The sequence below is a fragment of the Protobothrops mucrosquamatus genome, unplaced genomic scaffold, assembly GCF_001527695.2.
Source record: "Protobothrops mucrosquamatus isolate PMUCROS unplaced genomic scaffold, P.Mucros_1.0 scaffold21, whole genome shotgun sequence".
NCBI classification, from domain to species: domain Eukaryota; kingdom Metazoa; phylum Chordata; class Lepidosauria; order Squamata; family Viperidae; genus Protobothrops; species Protobothrops mucrosquamatus.
This window is the reverse complement of record NW_015386406.1, coordinates 2,499,854-2,525,981: the sequence shown is the minus strand read 5'-3', so window position 1 is coordinate 2,525,981 and position 26,128 is coordinate 2,499,854. Positions and strand designations below refer to the sequence as shown.

The window sequence follows — 26,128 nt, the reverse complement described above, 5'->3', positions numbered from 1 at the left end:
TTCATTTTAAATTATAAATATAATGAGTACAATGTAGTTTTTTTTACTACACTGTACTTTAATATCTTTCATATTAACAGGATTTTTTTTCTCATAGAACGCACGGAATGGCGTTCCGGCACCTTTTTTCAACAGATTTTCAACTTCCACAGAAACACTAGTGAAGGTGGCTCTTCACTCAGCTCACGCTCTTTGGCGCATGGTTAGTCCCAGGGTACGACTCATGTGCTTGCACCACCAGACTCGGATGCTGTCTTCTGAGGGGAGAGGGAGTGTCCCTCGGAGGCAGCACATGCTGCCCCCCCCGAGAAACACTTGAAGACAAAAAAATTAAAAAAAATAATTCCTCCAACGGCTGAAAGGTGGGAGGCAGTGCGAAAGCACTCTCTGTGTGGTCCACCCAGAGATTCGACGGCGCGAAGTGGCAGTGCGAGGGTGAGGGAGCACCTCCCGTCTCTGGCCCACTGCGGAGGAGGAGGAGGAGGAGAAGAGGCATGATAGTGGACAGCGACTCCCTTTCACTGCCAGAGGGCTGCCATGCATGCCGACTATGCCATGAGTGGCACCGCCACCACCTCTTATTTAGACCCGCCAAAATGCAGGAGAACCAAGGCACCACCCCCTTTCCATGCACGGGCTGTGCTACTCCCTCTGTTGGCTTTCGAAAGCCAACAGGAATTGCCTGGATCTGGTCATTGACAGCTGTGTTTGCACCTCCAAGCGCTCCAAGGGATCTGGCCTGCAAATGCTGTGCATCAAAGTTGTCTGCAGCGGAGGCGAGTTGGCGGAAACTTTGCACCCCTTCCTGCTGCCCAACTGTACCATCTTCTTGTTAGTAAGAGAGGACCGGGGGTGGGAGGTGAGAGGAGCAGTGCTTAATTCTGCGTAGTTCTGGGTCTAGAAAGAACTGCAAGGGGAACCCTCAGGTGGCATCTACTGCATTTGCAGGCGAAACATGGATTAAGTGTTATTGGTTTCAGACAAAGCCAGTTCCAAGACAAAGGGCTTAAGGGTTGTGTAGCCCTTAATGTTTACACCGCCTTTTGCGGGATTTGTTGGGAGGTGGTCACTGCTGGGCTTGTGATTGGTCATGTGGTCGCACGCTGAGTGCTTACTGAGGGTGGCAACCGTTGTTTCACTACACAACTGACGTGTGTTGGTATGTATACAGTGATTGACTATGTGCAAAAGATAAATAATTTCTTTATTTTAAAAAATCATTGGTGAATTTATTTTTTAAAATTTTTTACTGTAAAAGTGTGACCCCAAATTTAAAAATGAAAAAAATTACTTCTCAACCACCAGTCCTGCTAATAAAAAGGCCAGAATATTAACAGACACAATGACAGAACACATGAAAATAACGACACTTGTTGATATTTCTGAATCTGATCTTGAGAAGCAATGCCAAACTACAAATGACTCACCGGACTGCTGGACCTATGATCAAAAAATGATTTTTGCTTGAAAAATGAATGGCTCTGTGTTTACAAAATGAAAGTTGGCTGTACGCCTTGTAGAAAAGTTGGAACTCTTGGAACTGAAATAAAATGGGAATGAAACTTTCCAAAGAATGGACCAACAATAAGATAACCTATTCTGGTAAAGATAGGAAGCAACAATTGAGCTCATTTCAAAAAAAATTTTTTGATTACAGAGAATCTGCTCCACATAAAGCAGCATTAAAAATAGTTGCTGAAAGCGAAAAAATGACTCTTGGGAATGTTTTTTTAACCTCATTATCTCATAAAAAAAATAATAACTGCAAAGGAAAATCAATCATTCCATCATTTTGAAACTGAAATTGATCTTCAAGAACTGAATGGAGTTGAAATGGGTTGTATTCTTCATTCTACAAATGCGTGTATTAACACTGGTAATCATATAAGTGAAAAAACGAGGAAAACTGTGGTTAAAGAAATTGTTCAATCCAATAATAAAATTTTATTGATAATTGATGAATCAACCACAATAAGCAAAAAAACCTACCTAATAGTATATGTTCAATGCTGTATCAAAGGTGTTGGAATGAATTCACCGATAAATTTGGTTTCGGATTTGGCAGAACTTGAAAAAGTAACAGCAGGAGTATTTGATTCCTTATTCCAATGTCTTCACTCTTATGAGATGACAGAAGATTATTTAAAAAATATTTGGTTTCTCTGGCATGCGATGGCGCTGCTGTGATGTTAGGGTATAAAAGTGGAGTGAAAAAATTGCTGTCAGAATATTTTCTTTCTCTTATAGTTTGGCATTGTGCTAATCACAGACTGGAATTATCAGTAGGTGATGCTGTCAAGGAAACTTCAGGAATAAATAGATTCAAATCATTTATTGATAAACTTTACACCACATACCATGCTTCGGCAAAGAATAGTAGAGAGTTGCATTTATGTGCAGAATTACTGGGGCCTTTATCCTTGGAAACTCTATCCTTCGAAAATTTTACGGGATTGGAGGCTAAAATGTATAAAGAAAGGTTGCTGGAATTAAGTATGTCTAGTTTAATGAAAAGAAGAACTAGGGGTGACATGATAGCAGTGTTCCAATATTTCAGGGATTGCCACAAAGAGGGAGTCAAGCTATTCTCCAAAGCACCTGAAGGCAGGACAAGAAGCAATGGATGGAAACTAATCAAAGAGAGAAGCAACCTAGAACTAAGGAGAAATTTCCTGTCACTTAGAACAATCAGTGGAACAACTTGCCTTCAGAAGTTGTGAATGCTCCAACACTGGAAGTTTTTAAGAAGAGATTGGACAACCATTTGTCTGAAATAGCATAGAGTTTCCTGCCTGAGCAAGATCCCTTCCAATTCTGTTATTCTGTTAAATTTTGGATGAGGCATAAATCCATGTATTCAGTTACAGTATACTCCAAGGATGGTTTCCAGTGAGAACTGAATTCTACATCAGATTTACTTGTAAGGTAGAAAATTATTCTGTACATCAAAACAAACTTCCCCAGCTTGCTTAACCATTTTTCCAAGGTGAAAATCAAATAAACTTTCCAATAAGAATATATAATATCCTTGCATCAAAAACTGACATTAAATTGATTTGCAAGATGTATGATGGGCCTGATATTAATGTAACATTTCTAGTGTCTAGACAAGAAGCAGAACCAGAAATGCTAGTTCTACCTACGTTAGAGGTTACGTTAACAGAATCATGAAAGCCTGAAACTATCCCTCCCATCCCTCACTCTTACCCTCTCAAAACCTAGGGAGAGAAAAATAGCAAATACAAATATAAAAGACCATAATAATAGATATCCAAAAAAAACTAGAAATCCCATAGTTGAAGGAAATGTCAGGCCCAAGATCAGGAATGGCACAGCATAATCCAATTAAGTTCAACCCTTTATTTGTTTAAACCTAATCAACAGAATCTTGCCAAATTCAAGCAATAACCTTCTAACTTACTAGTTATACTCTAGCTATGTCTAGCCCAGGGATAGGCAACCTTGGCTCTTTTATGACTCCTGGACTTCAACTCCCAGAATTCCTGAGCCAGCCATGCTGGCTCAGGAATTCTGGGAGTTGAAGTCCACGAGTCATAAAAGAGCCAAGATTGCCTACCCCTGGTCTAGCCTATCAAAGAGAAAGATTAGGGGTGACATGACAGTTGTCTTTCAGTAATTGAGGGGCAGCCATACAGATGAGGGGGTTGACTTATTCTCAAAAGCACCTAAGAGCTGGACAAGAAGCAATGTGTGGAAGCTCGTTAAAGTGAGATCCCATTGCAATTTACTCTGCCAAGCACAGAAATCTCTCCAGGTCTGCTCATTTACCACTGCAGCCCTTTTTCAGCTGTGTGTATTTTTCTTGTTAGTTCATCCTCTAATTGCACTAAATGCATCAGCAGAATTTTGTAGTTACATTTCTACCAATATTGAAAAATAAATAAAAATTTGAGTAGCATTCACTCAGCCACTCAGTTTGCTTTGCTTTTTCTTTCTGAGGTCATGCCTCATAATGGTGCTGACAGGGACATGAGCTCACAAAGGAGAAGTAAATAAAACTTTTTGGTAGGCTGAGTGAAAACTATTCACTCAAGAGTTTTATCTCATGTGGGCGCTTAGTTAGGTTCATTTGCTTTTATTTGGTTGTTTATATTTTCTTGTGCTTTTATTTATCTGTATTTATTTATGTAGCTTTGGTTTGTTTTATTTTACAGTATTTATTTGTTTATTCATTTTACTTAATATTTACCTATTTACACATACTGTTTATTTGTTTATTTATCATATTTCATATATTTGTTGAATTAGTTTAGTTAGGATTAGTTTAGTTTAGCTTAGTTTCGCACATTTCAATTATAATGGAGACATTCCTGTATTACGCAGGGAAACTCCTGTTTGAGGTAAGAGATCTTTGGTTTTATTTATTTACTTGTCAACTTGCATGTCTGACTGTAGGATTTAGAATTCAAAGAGGTAATATGACAGATAGCATGATATAGGTAATGATAATGATGAAGTGAAACAGGAATCAAAATAATCTAGGATCAAGAAAAACATTTTAGAATAATTTTTAGAATAACTTTTGAATCAAAATATTTTAAAAATATTTGCACATCTTCTTTCAGGCAATTTCTTCGTGAACTGTGTTAATATCTTCAGTTTAAACGCATCCACAGGACAGCCTTCCAGAAAGGCTAGGAATCATGGCTCTGTGGCTTTGCTTGGGGTGCAGAGAAAAGCACAGTTGTGGAGCTGGCTAGAGCCCTCAAATCCCTAATTCCTAATTAAGTCAGGAGGCTCAGAGTCACCTTACTCTAAACTAGAGATGGAGCGGACCTGGCGGGTATCACCGAGACCTGGTTGGGCATGGAAGGGGGAGTTCCCCTTGTTGATCTGTGCCCACCAGGTTTCCAAGCATTCCATCGGCCGAGGGCCCGGGGTAGGGGCGGGGGGGTGGCGGTCATTATAAGTTATATATATAGTTAAAAAAGCTAAATATTTGGGAATCCATCTAACAGCAAGATTTACAACAATTAAAGAAGACAACTATGTAAGATTATTAAAACAAATAAAACTAGATCTGGAAAAGTGGAAAAATCCACAACTTTCAACGCTGGGGAGAATAGCAACAGTGAAATTGAATATTTTACCAAAAATACTTTTTTTTATTTCAAACAATAGCTATAAGATTGGGAAAAACCTTTTTTGATGAACTAAATACAATAATACTGAAATTTATTTGGCAAGGAAAAAAAGCCAGAATTAGACTGAAAATGTTACAAGAAGCAAAAGAAAATGGAGGACTTGGACTGCCAGACTGGACGCTATATTGCCAAGCAACTATATTAACATGGATAAAAGAGTGGACAATGCTTAGAGACAAAAGATGACTATACCTAGAGGGGGACGACCTACAACTGGGATGGCATGCCTTTCTGTGGTATGAGAAGAATAAAATACATAGATATTTTCAAAATCATTATATAAGAAATGCACTTTTCTTAAAATGGGAAAAAATAAAAGCGAAAATTTATATTAAAATACCTGGATGGCTTTAAACAATTGAAACATTTGCTTACCCAAACTTGATTAATTATGAGAAAGTTGTGACCTATAAAGATATTCTGGACAATGAAGGGAAATTGAAGTATAGATAAGATTTGGAAGAGCAGGATATTGATTTATCATGGTGGTCATATTTGCAAATTAAAACGAGATACGAAAAAGATTTTAAAACAATGGGATTTTACAAAGAACAGACAGAATTTGACCAGATATTGCTGAAAACAGATGAAGAACTGATAAAAAAGCTACAAATATTTCTTAAGCTTAAAGATGGAAGAGGAACGAGTAAAAGAAACAATGATAATATGGGCAAAGAACTTTGGATATAATATAGAATTAGAAAAGTGGCAAAGCTTATGGGAAAGAAACTCTAAAATAACAAAAGCGGCAACATAAAAAGAAAACTTATACAAAATGTTATACAGATGGCATTTAACACCGGTGAGATTAGCAAAAATGTTTAAAAATATGCAGGGCTTTTTTTTGTCATAAAACGCACCGGAATGGAGTTCTGCACCTTTTTTTGATGGATTTTCCAGAGTTGCCTTGAACAAAATCCTAGTCTTTTAGATACACTAAAAATTGAAGGGGTTTTTTTCAACTACAAAGGTAAACCTTGTAGGGTAGGCAAGGCGGGTTGTATGACGTGTGTGAGTTCTGGCACCTTTTGTTTTTACAAAAAAAAAAAGCACTGCATATTAACAAGGACTTCATTATCTCCAAATATGCACTAAGCCCAAATTTTGCAAGGGATGAAGGGAAAAGAGAGAGATGCCTTTCTACAAAGTTCTGAGAAGACACTCAGAGGAATTTCAAGAGACCATGACTATTACAAATAACAGTAGTTTCTTGTGCCATCTGTTATATATCATTAATGTGAAGTCAAACAATATCTGAGACACAGTGGGTGAGAAAACAGAGGTGGAGACTAAAGAGGTCTTGTAATCAAGCCTTGCCATTGAATCTGAAATCCTGAGAATAAATTTTACAGCCTTTGCTTGTAAAGCAAGCCTGTTTGCCCTCATAGGTAATGCATCTGTGCTGTGGAGGGCCTGGGTCTGTTCTGCATTTACCAGAATGTCCCAAGCTACTTGGACATGTTTTAACTCAGCCTTGGAAATCATTTTGCCAAGACTGGCCACAAAATGGTATAAAACATTCACAGATTCTTTGACAACTGAGATTGCAGAACCACAATCATAAGTGCATTCCATTTGTAGTGACAACTAACATGATAATAGTAGGTCATTGTAACTGGGATTTTGCCAGGCAAAATGGCACTACATAAATAGCTCTGCCCTCTCATATTCCTATTGCAGAAACAAATCATATATTAAATTGGGGGCCAAGACAGTAATTCTCTGATATTATCAATTCCATTATTGGCATTTTATTTAATTTCTGTTTATTTCCCCCCCAAATGATTTAACCTATCCAGTAATGAATATTCGTTAAACGGCATTTTCTTTTACATTATTTATTCCCCAATATATTTATTATATATTTTGGAAAATGAAATACTCCATTTCTATAGAATACAGGTAGACCTCAATTTATGATTCAAAGTTACAATGGTATTGAAAAAAGTGACTTAGGGCTGATCTTGTGTCACTTGCATCATTCCCCCATGGGCACATAATCAAAGTTTAGGTGTTTGGCCACCAGCATGTATTTACAATGGGTTGCAGTGTCTTCAGTTCATACTACGATCATTTGAAACCTAACACCCAGCTTCTAACAAGCAAAAAAATCAATAGGGGAAGCCAGATTTGCTTAACAACTACACGATCCACTTTAATGACTGTAGTGATTCACTTAATGGCCAAAGTGAAAAAGGTCATAAAATCAGGCATGACACACATCAGGCATGCTTCACTTAGTGATGGAATTGTCTGTCCCACTATGGTCATAAGTAATAATAATAATAATAATAATAAAGTTGAAAGGGACCTTGGAGGTCATCTAGTCCAACCCCCTGCTCAGGCAGGAAACCCTATACCATTTCAGACAAATGGCTGTCCATCTCTTCTTAAAAACTTCCAGTGTTGGAGCATTCACCACTTTTGGAGACAGGTTGTTTCACTGGTTAATTGTTCTAACTGTCAGGAAGTTTCTCCTTAGTTCTAGGTTGCTTCCCTCCTTGATTAGTTTCCATCCGTTGCTTCTTGTCCTGCCTTCAGGCGCTTTGTGGCAGCCCCTGAGATATTGGAATACTGCTATCATGTCCCCCCTCGTCCTTCTCATTAAACTAGACATACCCAATTCCAGCAGCCTTTCCTTACTGTATATGCTTTGGCCTCCAGTCCCCTAATCATCTTTGTTGCTCTTCTCTGTACTCTTTCTAGGGTCTCAACATCTTTTTTACATCGTGGTGACCAAAAGTGGATGCAGTATTCCAAGTGTGGCCTTACCAAGGCATTGTAAAGTGGTATTAATATTTCACGTGATCTTGATTTATCCCTCTGTTAATGCAGCCTAGCACTGTATTGGCCTTTTTGGCAGCTGCAGCACACTGCTGGCTCATATTTAAGTGATTGTCCACTAGGACTCTGAGATCCCTCTCACAGTTACTACTATTGAGCAAGGTACCCCCTATACTATACCTGTATATTTGGTTTTTCTTGCCTAAATGTAGAACCTTACTTTTTTCACTATTGAATTTCATTTTGTTAGATAGCGCCCAGTGTTCAAGTCTGTCCAGATCCTTCTGTATCCTAAGCCTGTCTTCTGGAGTGTTGGCTATTCCTGCCAGCTTGGTGTCATCTGCAAATTTGATGATTTCCCCATTTATCCCCTTGTCCAAATCATTGATGAAGATGTTGAAGAGCACTGGGCCCAGAACAGAGCCCTGGGGCACCCCACTACACACTTCCCTCCATGTAGATGCGGTTCCATTGAGCACAACACGCTGAGTCAAGGATTATCTCTATGTTATTACATTCTCTATTTTCAAATTCAGTCAGTGTTGAATTATAGAATTAAAGGAAAATAGAATTAGAATACGATTGGCACAATTACTTTATATTTTATTAGACAATTCATGGTCCATTGGGTCATTGTTTCAGAGATATATCTTTACCTAAATAAAGAAACAAAATGACCACGGGTGGTCAAAAAAGCAGGGGAGTGAGCATTGATTTTCCACGTGGAAGCTGGCAGGGAATATTGGAAGTCTCCCTCCCTCCCTCTTTCCCTCCCTCTTCTTTTCAGCAATTCAACAATTTCATCTTGAATCCAACCACTGTGAAGTATGTTCCTTCTCAATTCCACACTGTCTTAAGAATCCATGAAGTAAATTTGGACACATTTGGGTTGCTGGTGGGATATAACATTAAATTGAAATATGTTCAGCATTGCTATACAGATTGTGGAATTCATTAGGTAGTGGTTGCAAATTGCCTATCTTGACCTTTCCCAAGCTGAAATTGTTATCTTATGCAGGGCATTTGATTTGTACTATATTTTGTTAACTAAGAGGAAACGTGAGAGTTCACAAGGTTGATGCTATATGGAACAAGACTGTGACTGAATCTGGATGTTCTGCTTTGGATACCACCAAGCCTCCTCCCAGAAGGTAACAAGGAAAACAGATCATGAAGAGGATGTGTAGCATCCAAGACAATCCTGTGTACCTTGCTCAAGCATTGCTTATATGTTATGGTTTGGATAGAAGGAAGTGAACTACCAATAAACCTTTCACCACTCTCTGCACCACCTTCCTGTTTGAAGCAGTGATGCTTCCAAACCAGGCTGTAATGCAATATGACAAGATGCTCTTGATCATAGAAAGTGGTAAGGACAGGGGAAGGAAGATGTACTTTTCTCATGCAATGCAGAAAATGCAGGTGCTGCTGTGCCCGCTTCACAAGTGTCTCACTGTTGAATGACCAAGCTAGCCTACTCGTTAGCTGCACACCCAGAAACTTGATGCTGCTAACTACCTCCACAGGTGAATCATTAGTACACAGAGGTGTGTGGCTGTGCCTGCCTTTTCTGAAATCAACAATGATCTCTTTAGTTCTTCCTATGTTTAAAATGAGGCTGTTTTTGTTACATCAGTTTACCAAAACCTCTATTTCCTTGCAGTAAGCACCCTCACTGTTATCTTGAATAAGGCCCACTACTGTTGTATCATCTACATACTTTACAATATGGTTGATGGCAAACCTAGCACAACAGTCATAGGTCAACAGGATGAACAACAGCGAACTTAGGACACAGCCTTGAGGAGAACCTGTGCTCAAGAAAATGGTGTTAGAAATATTAGTTCCAGCTTGCACATACTGGGACCTATCAATAAGAAAAATCAAGAATCTAGTTGCACAAAGGAGTTTGTCTACTAGATGGTGAGGAATGATTGTATTAAATACCAAACTGAAGTTGACAAACAGCATTTGCACATGAGTGCTTCTTTCCTCTAAGTGCACCAAGCTCAGATGGAAATCAGAAGAAATAGCATCCTCTATAGAGCGATTTGGACAGTAAGCAAACTGAACTGAATCAAATGCTGGAGGGAGGCTGGCTAAAATAATGTCCTTTATCAGCGTCTCAAAACATTTCATCATGATGGATGTAAGTGCAACTGGACAGTAATCATTTGAGATCCTTAATTATAGACTTTTTGGGTACTGGCAAAATAATGGCCATCTTAAAACACTATGGGCCCACTGCCTGCTGCAGTGAAAGATTGAAAATATCTGTAAGAACACAAGCTGTTTCCCTAAGAACACGCCCAGGGATATTATCTGGGCTTGCTCCTTTCCAAATGTTAACTTTCCCCAATGTTCTCTGGACAGTGGTAACATTAAAGCTGAGCACTTGCTTGTCAGGATGGCACCCAGCTTTCCTCGCAGGGGTACTATTTGATGCCTGAAATCTACCAAAAATGTGTTCTGCTCATTTAAAATGTCTGTTGCTCTTACTACATGATGGAGCCACGTTATAATCTGTAACGGCCTGGATTCCTAGTGTTCCTTGGGTCCTGAAAAAAGTTCTGAACTTTCTGACAATGGGCTTGCTGTGCTCTTTTTATGGTGCTTTTCAAATTGGCCCTGGCTGTTCTGAGGGCCAGCATATTGCTGGATTTAAAAGCCACATTTTGCGCTTTCAACATCTTGCGAACCTCATATGTCATCCATGATTTTTCATTAGCCCTCACAACAATGTTTTAAAGGACATAGATATCCTCAATGCATGTTTGAATATATGCAGACACATTTATATGTTAGTTAACTAAGGTTTTCCATCCAATGATAGAAGACATGAACAAAAACACAAGAAGTTGTACTAAACCACTTTCTCCAGAACAATACTACCCCAAATTTTATGACATACAATAATTTCCCCTCATGTTTCCTGTCCTAATCAGCAGTTTGCTATGGCTAAGAGCTTATTTCAGTTATAAGGCAAAAAGCAAACAAACAAACAAAAAACAAGAAAGATTCCATTTTATTCTGCAATAATTAGGGATGAAAAGAAATATCTGTTTAAAACATTGCAAAATTGTCCTCTCTCAGAATTTCTCAGAAAGCCATTCCTTTTTATCACTACCATTATTGCTATGAAATGAAGCAGAGAAGGTACATCAATTATATTGTTTTACACTTACCTGGAGAATAACCCAGTGACCATATTTGGCAGCTGTTTCTATTGCCTTCTCTGCCACAATCTCTTGCCCTTGTCCTAAAGAAATATTGTGAAGTTTCCCAGAGTCAATTGTGAAGCCAAGTTTCTTGCCTGCAAGTGGGGCAACAGGGGTGGAAAAATAAATAAAAGTAGAAAGAGAGAGAGGGTTGGAGGAGAAAAGAGGATAATGCACCAATAATTTCTCTATCACTGGAACAATGCACATATGGGCTTTTTTTTTGTGAAGTACTTCAGTCAGCCCCATTTCAACAAGCAAAATTGTGAGCTCTCAAGAGCAGCCTTACTGTATGGCTAATATTAGAGAAGGAAAGCTGCAGAAACCTGCTCCCTTGGTTTTAAGATAATGAACCTTTTGACATTTTGATAGATGCTAGGTATTGTTACCAAGCTTTATAAAGTCATACAGGGGGTGAAAATCATTTCCCTTATAAAAAAGGGGAGCAACATGTGGTAGCTATCACATCAGTTTTTTAACTGATTGGTTCAGGAGGAAAATGTGTTAGTTTCTCACCTTGTGAGGCCAGGGTCTAAATTGAGCACAGTCAGGTCACAGCTGTATTAACCTGGTATTCTCAGCAGAGTCAGTGGGGAATAGTAATCCTAAGTACAATGCGACAGTTTCTTACACAATGAATATAGTTTGTATAATGACCATTATTTAGTCACAGGGGGTGCAAGATTACATGAGCATAGAGAAAATTGCCCTCTGGCCCTCATCTAGTCAAAAGGTAAGAAACGGCACAAAAGAGCTTGCATTATGCCAAGCAGAGGAATGTTCAATTCTAAAAATTTCTTCGTACTGCAGCGTTAATAGCTGCACACTTTTTATCCACTTCCAGGGTGAATGGTGGTTTAAGGCACAGAGGAGGAAGTCTTTAAAAACTTAACTCTTGTTGAAGAAAACAATTGCAAATTTAAATCTGCTTTATATTGGGATAATGCTTGTTTGTGGGATTTTTTTGGGGGGTGGTGGTGGTGAGCTTAACATGTATTAATTAAAGACTAAATCCTGTTCTAAGTCAGAGTAAGAGCTGCCATTATTACCAATAATAAATTAAGGGAAATTCTGTGGAATTTGTAGCCCAACAATATTTGGAGAAATGTTTTGTTACCAGCCAGAGCAAACTATCTATAACAAACACCTATAATACAGATTGGCAAAATCATGGTTTAAGACTCTGAGATACTGGGCCAAAATGCTTCTTCATATCTTGGTCCCCAAATTCCTATTGATTTTTGCCTATTTAAGTCAATGGACTTAAATAAATAGGATTAATCTGATCACGTAAATAAATAAATATCAGGATTATATTTTAACATATGGACTTTGTGTCTTGAATTCAAAATATTGACCTTTCTGTTATTTTAAAGACCACATATGTTTTAGACATATTTCTCTATAAATGAGGCTATGGAAAATTATTTCAATACATGTTGCATGCTTCCCATTAAAATGATTTTCTTTTTTCTGACTCTTTTTAGCATAAATTTTCCTTATTCTCCCAATCTAAATCAACTAGTTTTTAGCTGATAATATTCACATGTTCATGTCCAGTAATTACGACAACAAAAAAATAATCTCCAATCAGAAAAGGAAATGTAAGAAATGTATATACTTTACTAAAACATGAACTTCATGTATTGCATTCCATGTATTCAACTTACATGTATTTGCATTCTGTTAATTTTTTGAAACTGAGTGAAAGGACAATTTACATTGCTGAATTTCCAAATGTGTGTAATTTTAAACTAAAACAATATTCATACAATAAAATAAGGCTTACCAAGTGTTTCCATGTCTTTCAGAGGGTCCACTCCAGGAGAAAGAATGAAAAACACAGGGGTAGCTGGACTACTTTCTTCATAGGACTTGGCCAAGTCTATTCTTGTGCCATCCACATACTTCGAACCTAGCTTTTCTTCTACAAAATCTCTGCAGTAATACATACATACAGAAAAGTCAGAATTAGAAGCCATTAACCTAAGTCCTAATTCACAACAATGAAGAGCTGGCTGAACTGAAATTTTAAATCCATAATTATGAAGACTGCTCCTATATAAAGTTTCCTTCATGTGAATCATTTGCCATTTTATATAACACCCATGTTCTATTCACAATAAGCAAGCCTGAAAAAAAAGGATGTGATGGGACAGACAGATCAGCAAGAAAAGCATCTAGACATGAATAGAACAACAATTTTCAAATATGGTTTTAAAGTTGTGCTGTCTGGATGTGTGTTTACCTTATATAAAACATTCTAAATCAGATTCACTACACCTGAGGCTTTGTTTTCACTTTGGATCAGGAGTTACCAACTCCTGGTCTGCAGACCACTACCAGTCCATGGGCCATTGGGAGCCAGGCCCTGCAAGTAGCGGGCAAGTGCACGAAGCTCCATTTGCACATGTGTGGGATTAGGTTGCACACGCAAAACCATCTCCTCCCTCCTGCTGCCGCCAACTGCCACTGCCAGTCCATGGAACCAGAAAGGTTGAGGACTGCTACTGTAATGGAATGCTACATAGCATATAATGAGGATGTCCAAATATGTAGAGAACATATTCAAATACCCATAGACATTTTGCTCCTCTTTCCCCAAATTAGACATTATACCTCAGAGCATAAGTTATCCGATCTGGGCCCAATGCCCGTAGTATAATTAGTTTCTCAAAAGAAGTTTTATTTTTCCATTCCTGGGGTAGTTTTTCTTTTTCTGGACATTCTGAATCCACCCATTTTTTCCATCTCTTAGGAGAACCTTCAATGTCTTTATCTAATCCTCGGAATTCATCCATTAAGGCAATGGCCTGTAATGCATTAATGGAATGCATGAATGGTTGGCTTTCAGATGATTATTAGGAATCATTAGAAAGAAAAACTATCATATGTGTCAATAATCTTACTGCAAGTTACTATATAAAGTCTGATTTTTCAACCTATAAACTAATATTAGGTAAATGCTCCCACAGCTAAAGACGCCAGTTAGTAGAGAAAATACTAAGTCATGTTTCAATAGACTTCTTACTTGATATTTTTAAAACAGTAATTATTTAAAATCAAGATAGATAAATAAAATATAAAATGTAGTATATAAATTGAAAATTGTATTTACTTCAAAGTAAAGCAACTTTAGATCAGTGTTTAGAATACACACTACATTTTAATGTTGGGAAATTAGGACTCTGAAATAAAGGTGCACATAATTAAGTTAAAAATCACTCAAACATAGGAGCCAGTGCATTTTATAGTATCCAAAGGTAAAAAATAATATCTCAGAAAAAGTGTTTCTATACTTACCTTAATAGAACTCCATGGCTGAGTTGTTAGAAAGTCAACTGGACTTTTATAGGTGTGTTCAACTTTAAACCGTAGCAAGAAATTCAGCATGGTAGGCTCTATCTCTTTATTCCCCAACAAAATCTAGGAAGTAAAGAGTGAACAAAAATATAAAACTAACATTTAGATTTGGTTTGTTAATACATATTATTTATCCATTTATTTATTTTATGAAATTTATAGATTACCCTAATCTGTTATAACTGCAGGTAGCTAAGAGACATTTGTTTTTATTATAGGCAAAATAGGTATAGGTAAAATTACCATTTTTATTATAAGATCTTTAACTTTTGCATATATCTGATTCCTTAGGCAGACATTTATTTCTGCTCTGATTTAAGAATAGAGCATCAAAATAAAATGTTCCTCCATCCTATGTTTGCCATACTCTCTAATTGCTTCTTCTCAAAAGAACTGTCTCAACTCTTTCAGACCATTTGTCTGGAATGATGTAGGGTCTCCTGCTTGAGCAGGGGCTGGACTATAAGACCTCCAAGATCCCTTCCATAACTCTGTTATTCTATTATTCTTGCTCTTGTTTTGTAGTGCCAATGCCATTTCTTATTTTCAACATAGTGATATCTGTAAATAGATCTGTCCATTTAGTTTTAGTTAATAATCAAATTAACTGAATGCTATTTTGCTCCATGTATGTGGAACTGGTCTTCGGAGAAATTAGTGATAAAGTGTTAAAACATCTTGAAATATTTTAACCACAAAATGTTCTAAGGTGGAATAAATAACACCATTTTGTTTCAAAGATGAAAAGCAAACAAACAAACAGGTGGTCTATTTCTGAGTATCCTGTTTCAGGTCCTATGGTTTATTTTTGTTTAGCAGCTTCTCATTGGACAATTTTCCCCCAAGATCTGTCATCCTAACTAATTTAGCACTGGGATTGTAATGCTATTGGTTAGACTGGAAAAGAAGATGTGGCAACAAAACACATATATACTCAGAGAGAATATATGAGAGAGTAAGGTACAGTAATTAAAAGAAAAATAAAACCTTTTGCTACAGGGAAGTTATCACTGACATGGATTGATAGATTATACAGACCTTGTTTTTTCTATGCTTTATTTTGCAGATAGATAAAGCAAAAAAGTGTTCATATAGACATTACTGTACTTTGTACATGTTTTGAATGCTACTGATGTTGGATAAATTGCCCAGTTGCTTGTGCTGAGATTGCTATTTATTTTTCAAAAGTTAAGTCTGTTTGGTTTAAATTCTTAAGATATATATTTATCAAGTTCCTTAGTGTGTGTCTAGCGCCATTCTTATATGAAAGCAGGACTATTTAAAGCTGAATGAAGCACATGGACTGACAGAGCGGTGGGATTCATATATGTGAATAACTGGTTCTCTGGGTAGATGCCACTTCTGGAAGTCCATTCTGGGCCTGGGCAACAAAAAATTAGCTACTGGTTCTGCCGAAGTGGTGCGAACTGGCTGATTCCCACCACTGGTTTATTTTCCCCATTATGGCTATCATGCTCTAATGGTAATGGGATATAATTTGGCCAGGAAGAATCACAGACAAAAAATATGTGGTACAGAGCATTAAACTGACCATAGCCCAATTCACGTTTAATTCTAAATCCCCATTATTTCCTATGACAAAAATGGTGGAAACTTTTCAAGATTTTTCCATTGAAATCTGGAACATTCAAGCCATTACAAGTTTTATTCCATCAGAACACAAACCACTTGAAACATCTAATGACATGTTCTGAGTGCAACTGTTTTGTTCCAAGTTCATGGTGCTCCATTTTATATATTTAACCAGATAGCAATTAATTATTTGATTGCCAAATCTATCCTGCAACATTATATGTATTATTAACCTCAACTCATATAGTAACATTTGCAAAATGCTGATTTACATCAATAAATGCATCCTCAACTTTAAAATGCCAATGCTAATAATAAGAACAAGTAAACTTTTGTAACCTGAAATATTGCCTGGCCAAGAAAAATGAGTTTGTCCCTCTCAAAAAGTCCCTGGCTAATATAAATGAAGGTGAAATATGTTATGGCTTCTGTCAAGTTAGAGATACGTTCCTGGATGTCATCTGATGCCTCCGCTCGGTCAATAGCTTTATGAAATACATTCTTGAAAGCCTAACAAAACAAAACAAGAAAACATTCTCTCAAAATTTCTTTTGGTAGGGAATGTGGCAACTTGCTAATACTGTTATCATAGGCATAAACATTAGGGATATTATAACACAATTTAAGGATATTATAGTAACAATAGTAATTATAGTAATACCTCTTTTTGTGAATGAAATAAAAAAAAAAACACCTTAGAAATATGTTTTCCAAGTTCCAGAATATCATCTAGCTTTTTTAGCTGACCAAGAAACAGGGAGTATACGAAAGGCAATGTGGTGTCTAGATGTGATGTGCGATGATTTTGTTATAAAGGGGTAGGTTTTATAACACTCATTTAATATTGTTCTGGGGAAATACATGTATTTAACTTAAAGTATTTTATGAATCTGAATGATTCAATTATTAGGAAGAAGGAATTGGAGCGTCAGACATGTAAAAGAATTTGATTCTTTAATTTGCTATTATTACATTTCTGTTGCCAGGTATGGAAGAAACTATTTGTGCAATTTGATTTTTCTGGGGCCAGAAAAGTCTTGAATTGAGAAAGAGAAGCACCATTTATAGCTTTTTCTTAGATTTTGGTTATAAATGCATTTCTCAGACTCTGGTTGTAAAAGTAGTAAGCTACAAGATTTTAGAAATGGATGCACTGGGAGGCAATATGCTGGAATGAGTTTTACATTAGTGGGTAACCAGTGCTTTTTTTGTAAAAAAAAAAAAAAAAAAAAGGTGCCGGAACTCACACACGTCATACAACCCGCCTTGCCTACCCTGCAAGGTTCCATCCAAAAAAGATGCCGGAACTCCGTTCTGGGCGTTTTATGAGAAAAAAAGCCCTGTGGGTAACTAATTTGTGTTAGAAAAAAATGGGGTTGTGATAGATATATTATAGATAGATAGACACAAACACACAGAGAAAGACAGAGACAGATCACAAATATAAACACACAAATACATACCGGTACATACACACATACACACACACATTGCAAGACAGAGGTTTAGCTTAAACAAGAATGAAGGTTAAAAGAATAATAAATCAAAACATATTTTCCTTTAGCAGGGAGAAAAAAAATCAATTGATTCTTGAATTATGTATAAGGAAGAAAGATTCATTCAGAGACAAATGCCTTAAAATACTACTGTATTTGAAGAACTGGGAGGACCTATATCATGATATGTTCATAAATTACCAGATTATTTTTAATTTACTTAAAACCCATTTACAAAACTTGGATGAAGGGAGGGAAAATAATCAAGTCTAATGTGAAATAATCAAGTCCTCAAATGTTGACTGTTTTTCTCCTCAAACAAACAAACAGAAAAAAAGGGAATAAGTGGGGAAAAGATGGCATGGACGAAGTATTGGAAGACACTATAATGGGCTGAAGCCTGGAACATAAAACAAGAAGGGTCTGAACAGTGTTGCTTGCAGCTGCTCTGAATAATTATATTATCCTGTTGCGATTCTCTGCTGTTCCAAGTTGCTACTATTCTGTTTAATATTTCATTAATATTCTGCCACTGACACCGAAAAACAGCAGTATATTCTGAGAAGATATTGCATTTGTTGTGCTATACAATCATATTTTTCCATTTCATAGTTCTCTAGCTAGAAATTGTCTGCACGTTTTCAATATAATATAAACTACTATGATTTAACTATAATAACAGGAGGGCATAATAAATGAGTTTAAGTTATTTAAAAATTATCTTATCACTTTCCTACTTTCTGGGGATACGATTGCTGGTACTCAGCTTTGCATTTATTTTTAGTTTCAGAAACAAAGCAAAAAAAAAAACAAGTTAAGGTACCTTCAGTGAAAACTGATAGATGGGATTGATTTTGCTTAGATCCTGAATGACAAAATAAAGAAGAGAAGCTCTTGTAGCTGCTGGTCTATAATGCTCTCTGGCTTCATTAATATTAACTTCATTTTCTCTGGCTTCTGCAGCCTGTGAGATAACAACAAAGGAGGTATCATAATTAGAGCAAATTCACAGCAATGTTTAAGTTGCAATCTTACACAGAATTACTTAGGCAAAATCCTCTTTGAGTTAAGAATGAGAACTGTAGAGATGTACTAGCATATAGTTTACACTGGTTAACTATTGAGTTGCTAAAACTTTATCACTTTTTTAAAGATGCTTTAAAATGGGAACTAAAATACTAGCATCTATAATGAATCCATATCACTGTAGAGGACTGTTGATAGATTGTTTTAATAATATTACTTATGAATGATACAAAAGTCAAAAGTGGTAACTTCTAGCCTATAAGAAGCTGCATAGCTATTTCAGATGTGGAAGATAAGAATGATTAGATGAAAACTGTAAATAAGCACTTGCAGGACTATGCAGTTCAGTTTCTGAAATAACGATGGAAGTTAAATTCATGGTTTTTTCATCTTACATAAATCTGTAAATATTGATGGTGATAATAGTGTATGCTATAATATTAAATTATATTGTATTGTATTGGTCATCCCGGTGTCATCTTTTATAGTGTCCAGGTGTTCTGACTTGGACTCTTTGTTATTTTTGCAGTCCATGGGATGCATTATAGTCACCTCCAGCACCACCATTCAAAAGTATTATAATATAATATAATTAATATAATATACCCTGGTTGGCACAGTGGTTCGAATGCAGTGTTACAGGCAAACGCTGCCCACAGCTTGGAGTTTGATCCTGATAGGGTTCAAGATTTACTCAACTTTCCATCCTTCCAAGGTTAGTAAAATGAGGAGCCAGACTGTAGGGGTCAATATGCTGACATTGTAAACAAGGGGTCCTCAATCCCTGGGCTGCGGCCCACTACCTGACACAGCCTATTTGAAACCAGGCCGCAGGAGAAATGAATGAGTGTGCATGAAGCTCCACTTGTGCAAGCAGCAGGCAAGCTTATGCATGTACACAAAGCTCCTCTGAGTGCAAAGCTCCATTTGCGCAAATGGAACTTCATGTGTGAATGTCCTCAGCTCGCAAGCACAAGCGCCCTCCACTCAAACACCCTCCACTTGTGTGAGTGGAGTTTTGCCCACAAGTGCAAGTACCTACTGCTTGTGCAAGTGTAGCTGAGCACAAACACAAGCACCCTCCACTTGTGTGTGAAGCTCCATCATGCCTGCTATTCAGATATGCCAGGCCGGGCCGGGCCTCCAAACTGGAAAGGTTGGGGACCGCTGTTGTAAGCCACCCAGAGAGTGCTCTAAATCTAAGTGCTATTGCTGTTGCTATCTGAATAACGTGATTTTACTTTTATAGAATTATTGTACTTATCTATAATATCTCTACCTATTTTACTGATAACCTAAGGGAATTAAAGTTGGGATCATTAGGTAAAACTGTTTAAAAAACCTCTGGAAAATACAATTTTTAACTTCTGAAAAATTATTTTTTTCCATTGTGAGAGATAGGTTTATTAATCTCATTAATAAATCTCATTGTATTTCATTCATTATAAGTAATTAATATAATTGAATATAATATAAAATATGGCATGTCTATATCTTTTTCTAAAGTCAAGCTTCTAATAATTTTGAATGAATTATGTGAATAATTATTTCATATGTATAGAACTGATGCAGATTTCTAGGATCATAAACTGATCCCTAAAATACTTCTATGATGTTGTGATTCCACCCTTCTCCCTTAATCAACTTTTAAATGTCACTGGCCAAGTGGTTTTAATATCATGATTGCAAGCACTGAGCATTTAAAAATGGAAATATGCTTTGTCATTAGCCATCATAGTGAGCCCATGGTATTCCAAGAAGCCAGAATTTATTTACTATATTGGGGAGATCATTTATGTCACAGGAAGGAAGGAGATCCACATAGTAAATCCGGATTTTTCTTCTGATAAAAAATGTACTTGCAGTTAACAAAGTCAAACCCTAAAGCCGCAGTACCTTGAGTTCTATCTCTGCTGCCATTGATTTTGTAGTTTCAAGTTTCTCCACAAGTTCAGTATCTCCTAAGAAGCTGCCTTTAGCAGCAGAAAGGCGAAAAAGTAGATCATCTTCTAAGATTTTCAATTCAATTTTGAAATCATTCTGTTGTTTTGTCAGAAGAGACTAGGAAACATAATGAAAAGTTTGGAAAATAGGGATTATTCATGGGAAGAGTAATTGAGGCCTTCAGATATTCAGGCTGAAGCTACATAATTCCTAGTTATTATCTATATTTATTTAAAAAAATTTCTTTCCAGTCAGTTTGACTCCTCTAATAACTCCTCCAGTGCTCTTGGAGCCAGGCAATACAAGCCAAATTACAACTCTATGGTTATTCATGGCCAACTATCAGTTCAATGGGCTACAAATATGTTTTAACTGATCTTAGACAATGGGCCATTGATTTAGGGCTGCAAGCTGATTTCTCAGCTATATCCAGAAATACCTTCTTGAGCCATTCTGCACACCCATTCCAACCAGTCAGATATCTCAGTCACATAACAATCCCAAAATTTAGAAGGGCACTTTCTTTAGCCAGACTCAATACCCTTCCAACAGCTGTTACTGAAGGAAGATACAAAAAATCCCCTTCGAAGAAAGACTATGTCTATGCAGTTGCAGAATAATTGTTTTGAACACATTATGCCCTATTGTCCCCTCTATGTTATTATTACCACTTTCCACTGGTCATTCTGATTTGTTTTATCTTAAAATGCTATTATCAGATCAATCTGACTCCATCTCTCTGTCCATAGCCAAGTACTGCTCAGTAATCTACACTTTATGCCTTAGGATTGATTCTAACCTCTTAGATATTTTAGTTACATTTAATTAAATTCATACACACATTTCTTTTCTTTTGTATTTTATTATAATTAACTGCAATTTTCTGTATTCTAATGGTGGTCTATGACCAAATAAAGATTTGCTGTTGTTATTGTCGATGATGATGATGACAATCATGATGATGTCTCTATTTGCAAGAACCGACAGGAATTGAAATTCAACAGTAACAGAGCAGCCTACCTTGCCTAGAACATGATAAATGAGCAGCATCAGTGATGTTTGATGATGTATGATGAGTATATTGGTGTCATACATAAAGGCTGCATTCAAGAAGAATAGGTAATCCTCAGCCTACAATCTTTTGTTTAACAAGTGTTCAAAGTTATGATAGGGCTGAAAAAAGTAACTTATGACCAGTCCTTGCACCTATGACTATTGCAGTATTCTGCAGTTACATTATCAACATTTGGGTAGTTTGTAATGGGCATATATTTACCACATTTGCAGTGTCTCAGGTTCACGTGATCACCATTTGTGACCTTCCCAGCCAGCTTCTAACAGGCTATGTCAACGGGGAAAAACAGCAATGGAATTCATTCCCTAAGGATTTGCTTCCACTCTTCTGCCAGCTCTTTAATTGCTATATTATTTTAACATCTATTTTATCATTAATTTGAGTTTGTATCTTTACCTTATTATATGGTTATATGGTTTACATGGTGATTATCATCTTATGAAAAATTTAATATATAAATAAATAACTTAATCTAATTGACTTTGTGATACCATAGCATCATGTGGGCTCACCTTGACTGTCTCCAGCTCTGGTCGTTCAATACTAACAGCCTCAGCCAACAACTGGTCTTCCAATCCATCCTTTGTGACTGTAAAATTAATTAAAGTGGTCTGAGCCTGCAGCTCTGGTTTATAGTGGGGGTTGGCCAGTTTAGTGTGAAGAATGAGACGGAAATTTTTGTTGAATTCACATTCTCTGTCCTCAATTTTGATATACCTGAGATTGATTAAAATGAAAATCATTACAATGTTGAGTCCTCAAAAAATGCAGAAAGCATGTCAAAGGAGGCTAAGCATGACTCACATTATTTATAAATAAAGCTGACGCCGTGCTTTAGTTTTCAACATGTAGCTTTTCATAAGATTTGTTTTTTTGTTTTTTTTTAAAATACAAGTTAAGAAAAATTAAATTCACATGGGGATGTATGCATTCCCTGTTTAAAAACGTGTATGTTATACCAGTTTTAAAAGTACATGGCTTATTTAAAGTGTGGGAGAAGGGAAAGCAAATACACAAATATAATGCATTGGGGGAAAATACAGCCACCTGTCATTCACCAATCATCCTAGTTTTCAGCCTGTTTAAAAAGCTAGGTTTTTATATCTTTTTTGAAGGACAGAATCAAAAGACAACATAGTTGGGACCAAGCATGTCTGTTCAGGATGGTAATCTAGTAGGTGGGAGCAGCTACAGAGAAGGCATAACTGCAGAATCACACTAGATGGCACTGTTTAATCTTTGGCACCTCAGAGCATGCCCATCTAATCAGACAGAACCTAAGAAAAGTGGTTTCATAAATATAAAGTAATGTGCTAAAGCCAATCCTAAGATCTGGGTACCAAACTATATATTGAAACATTTTTCTCTTTCTATGGTCAGATTTTTTTTCCATAATAATTTAAAATTTGCTGTACAGTTTGAATATGTCATAAAATGTCTATTCACAGAACATATGCTGAACTTCAATAAGCGCTCTGCTGCAAGGGAAAATGGAAGACTGATTTCAGAAATTGGCAGTAGAACAAAGAGGGCAATTTTGTAACTCACTGTTTTCCTTTATTTACAGAGAAACTTACCTGGGGAACAATTTCATGCTATTGCGATGCTAAAATGGCTCATTTTAAAATGAGATCTGGAGTCTTGTACTAAAATTACACTTTATATGTGCTCAACCCTCAGAAGTAATAAATTATTACCAGTTTTTGTGGTTATCAGCTATGAAAGGCAAGCACTGCACAATGATTCAGTGAGTTTTATCACTATAGCTATGTTGGGGGTTTTATTTAATTGCAGATTTGGGGAAAATAAATGTTTGTGCTATTGCTCTCTTATGGTTCAGCTACGATAGCAGCCAAAGAAGTAGAGGGGAAAAGGATGACAGAATTAATTCATCCAATTCAATAAAAGACATTTATGTAGAGGTTAACTCTGGAATTCAAGGTATGATAATCATGGATTCCCCCCCCCCAATATTAAACACAACTGATGTGAATGGAATCCTTAGAGAAGTGTGATAGAGCAGTTCCTTCACCTTCACATAGTGAAATTTATATTGGATACTCTAGGATCTTTGTAACACAATGGAGGAATATCTCTCTTCAACTATACCTACTTACACCATATATATTTCCAGTGCTTTTTTTCTATATATATATAAAAAAAAGGTGCCGGAACTCACACATGTCATACAACCCGCCTTGCCTACCCTACAAGGTTCCATCCCAAAAAGGTGCCGGAACTCCGTTCTGGGCATTCTATGACCAAAAAAACCCTGTATATTTCCATTATAACCTTGTATCAAATATTTTAAACACAGGAATATTCATGCGCAGGAAGAGAAAGCAAAGCTAAATTGTATGAACAAATAGATTTCTTGGTCTTTGCTCTTATACTGTATGACTCTTTAACGCATACATGAATAGAAAGAGTAAATAATTAATGTAAACAATTATTTGCTCTCAGAAATCATTGTACCCTAATGAACTGAGTTTCTCCACTTACAAAAGATTATCAGAGCTTACGAGACTCCAAAGATTTACTGAGATATGAAAAACTCAGAAAACATACTAAACTAACTTCATCAACTATACTTCCTTTGCTAATGCAGAGAGTGAATTGTAATGGATCAGGTGTAAATCTGTTACTTGCAATCACAGCAGGCAAACTCTATAAGTTTATTAAACCAATGAAGATAAAAGCAAAATGTTAAAGTAAAAGATGAACACATTTGCACCAGGTTCAAGGTAAACCGTAACATTTTATGTAGAGCAACTGCATTGTCTTGCTGTTGCATGAAATGACCCCAAAGAAAAAGCTATCTCAGCTAGGAAAAAACCTGGTATTTAATGACATTTAACAGAACAAACAGTTTTCATTATTGTTTATTTGGAGTATAAGGCATGTTTCATGCACTTTGGTATGGCAATCTGCACACCAATTTGGTTTGAAGAGTTCTCCTGATCACTGCATGTAATGATTTGTTTCACCAAAGCATAGGTAGAAGGTTGAAACTTACTTTCAACATTCAAGCAAGAATTATTTGTATATACTGCAAATGAAATTAGCTTAATGTTCCTAAAAGTGGACTGGGCACTTTATAGTTTATAGACATGTTGTGAAGAGATGAGCAGGACTGGCTCTATGTTTGATATAAATCATAGTATAATGTATTCTGGTTGGCTCCATCATATGACAACATACCTGAGATCTGGCGGACTTACATGATGGTTAAAAAAGACTCCTAATGTATTTGTCAGTAAAGCTTCAGCAAATACAAAGATAAAGCAGTCTTGAGAGTGAGAATGCATTTTTCTATCTGGCAATTTAGTGTTGCCACAGCATGACTGAGATTCTTTTAGAGTTATAATAGTGTATTTAAGGATGACAATTGCTTCACAGAGACAATAGAGCCTCCTTTATTTCTTTGATTACATATAAGCTGATTTAGAGGAATAGTGAAAAAAACCCCACTCTTTATAGCATTGTCCAAACTTTCTTAGTCTAACTTTGTCTACCTGTCTCCCAGGGCTATTTGCTGGCAATCACCAGCTCTGTTGCTTAGTTACCAATTTCCCCCTTTCTCTTCTTCCATCCCTCTCATGTTTCACTACGAAAGAGAGATAGGGAGGGAATTGACTGAGTCACTTTGGGCTTGCTTAAAGCTTTCATCCTGCTTTTTCAGACCTTCCTTCTGCATAGATTTTGTGTGATGCATCTAACTGGATCTTCTGTCTAGTCCTTCCTAGTCTGGAGTTTGCAGACATCTCAATATACAATACAGAATAAAGCTGGAAGGGACCTTGGAGTTTTCTAGTCCAACCTCTTGCTCAAAAAGAGATCTTATACCATTTCAGACAAATGGTTGTCCAGTCTCTTCTTAAAAGTCTCCAGTAATGAAGCACCCACAGCTTCTGAAGGCAAGCTGTTCCACTGATTAATTGTTCTCACCGATAGGAAGTTTCTCCTTAATTCTAGGTTGCTTCTCTCCTTGACTGATTTTGTTCCTTCTTGATTGAGCTTGATTGTGTTTGATTAATCAAACAATTGATTTGTTTTGATCAAACAACTGATCCAAAACAATTGATTTGATTGATCAAACAATTGATCAAACAAGAAATCAAGATTGATTGTTCTTGTTCTCTCTGTCCCCATCTGCCTTAATTTTGTAGTGATGCATATCTATCTGGATTTTTACTTCTTTTCTGGAGGAAAGGCTCCAGCTGACATTTTTATCCTCTTCTCCCTCTGGAACAAGAAAGTGGCCACTACACATGCTCATGCTATCTCTCTCCAGCCTCCAACTTCCTGAACAGTTGTTTCAAAGGCATTTTCTGCCTTGATACTTCAAAGTGTACAGACTCAAATGTAGCAATCTTTTCCTCTTTCTCATTCCTTTTACAGTTCATATTGGACCACAACAGCACAACAGTAGCAACCTGGTCACAAAACCAATATGCTGAAGGA

At 36.7% G+C, this 26,128-nt stretch overlaps 1 protein-coding gene across 1 annotated transcript in view; it reads right to left on the bottom strand.

The window, feature by feature from the left end:
* DNAH11 (dynein axonemal heavy chain 11) overlaps window positions 1–26,128 on the bottom strand; it is a 179,082-nt gene that overhangs the window by 14,752 nt on the left and 138,202 nt on the right. The window contains exons 66-73 of the mRNA XM_015810808.1: window positions 22,177–22,381; window positions 20,542–20,706; window positions 18,443–18,583; window positions 16,463–16,633; window positions 14,471–14,593; window positions 13,787–13,980; window positions 12,957–13,105; window positions 11,135–11,262 (exon numbers count right to left, since the gene is read on the bottom strand). Of these exons, the coding sequence (XP_015666294.1) occupies window positions 11,135–11,262; window positions 12,957–13,105; window positions 13,787–13,980; window positions 14,471–14,593; window positions 16,463–16,633; window positions 18,443–18,583; window positions 20,542–20,706; window positions 22,177–22,381 (1,276 nt within the window). The remainder of the gene's footprint in view (window positions 1–11,134; window positions 11,263–12,956; window positions 13,106–13,786; window positions 13,981–14,470; window positions 14,594–16,462; window positions 16,634–18,442; window positions 18,584–20,541; window positions 20,707–22,176; window positions 22,382–26,128) is intronic.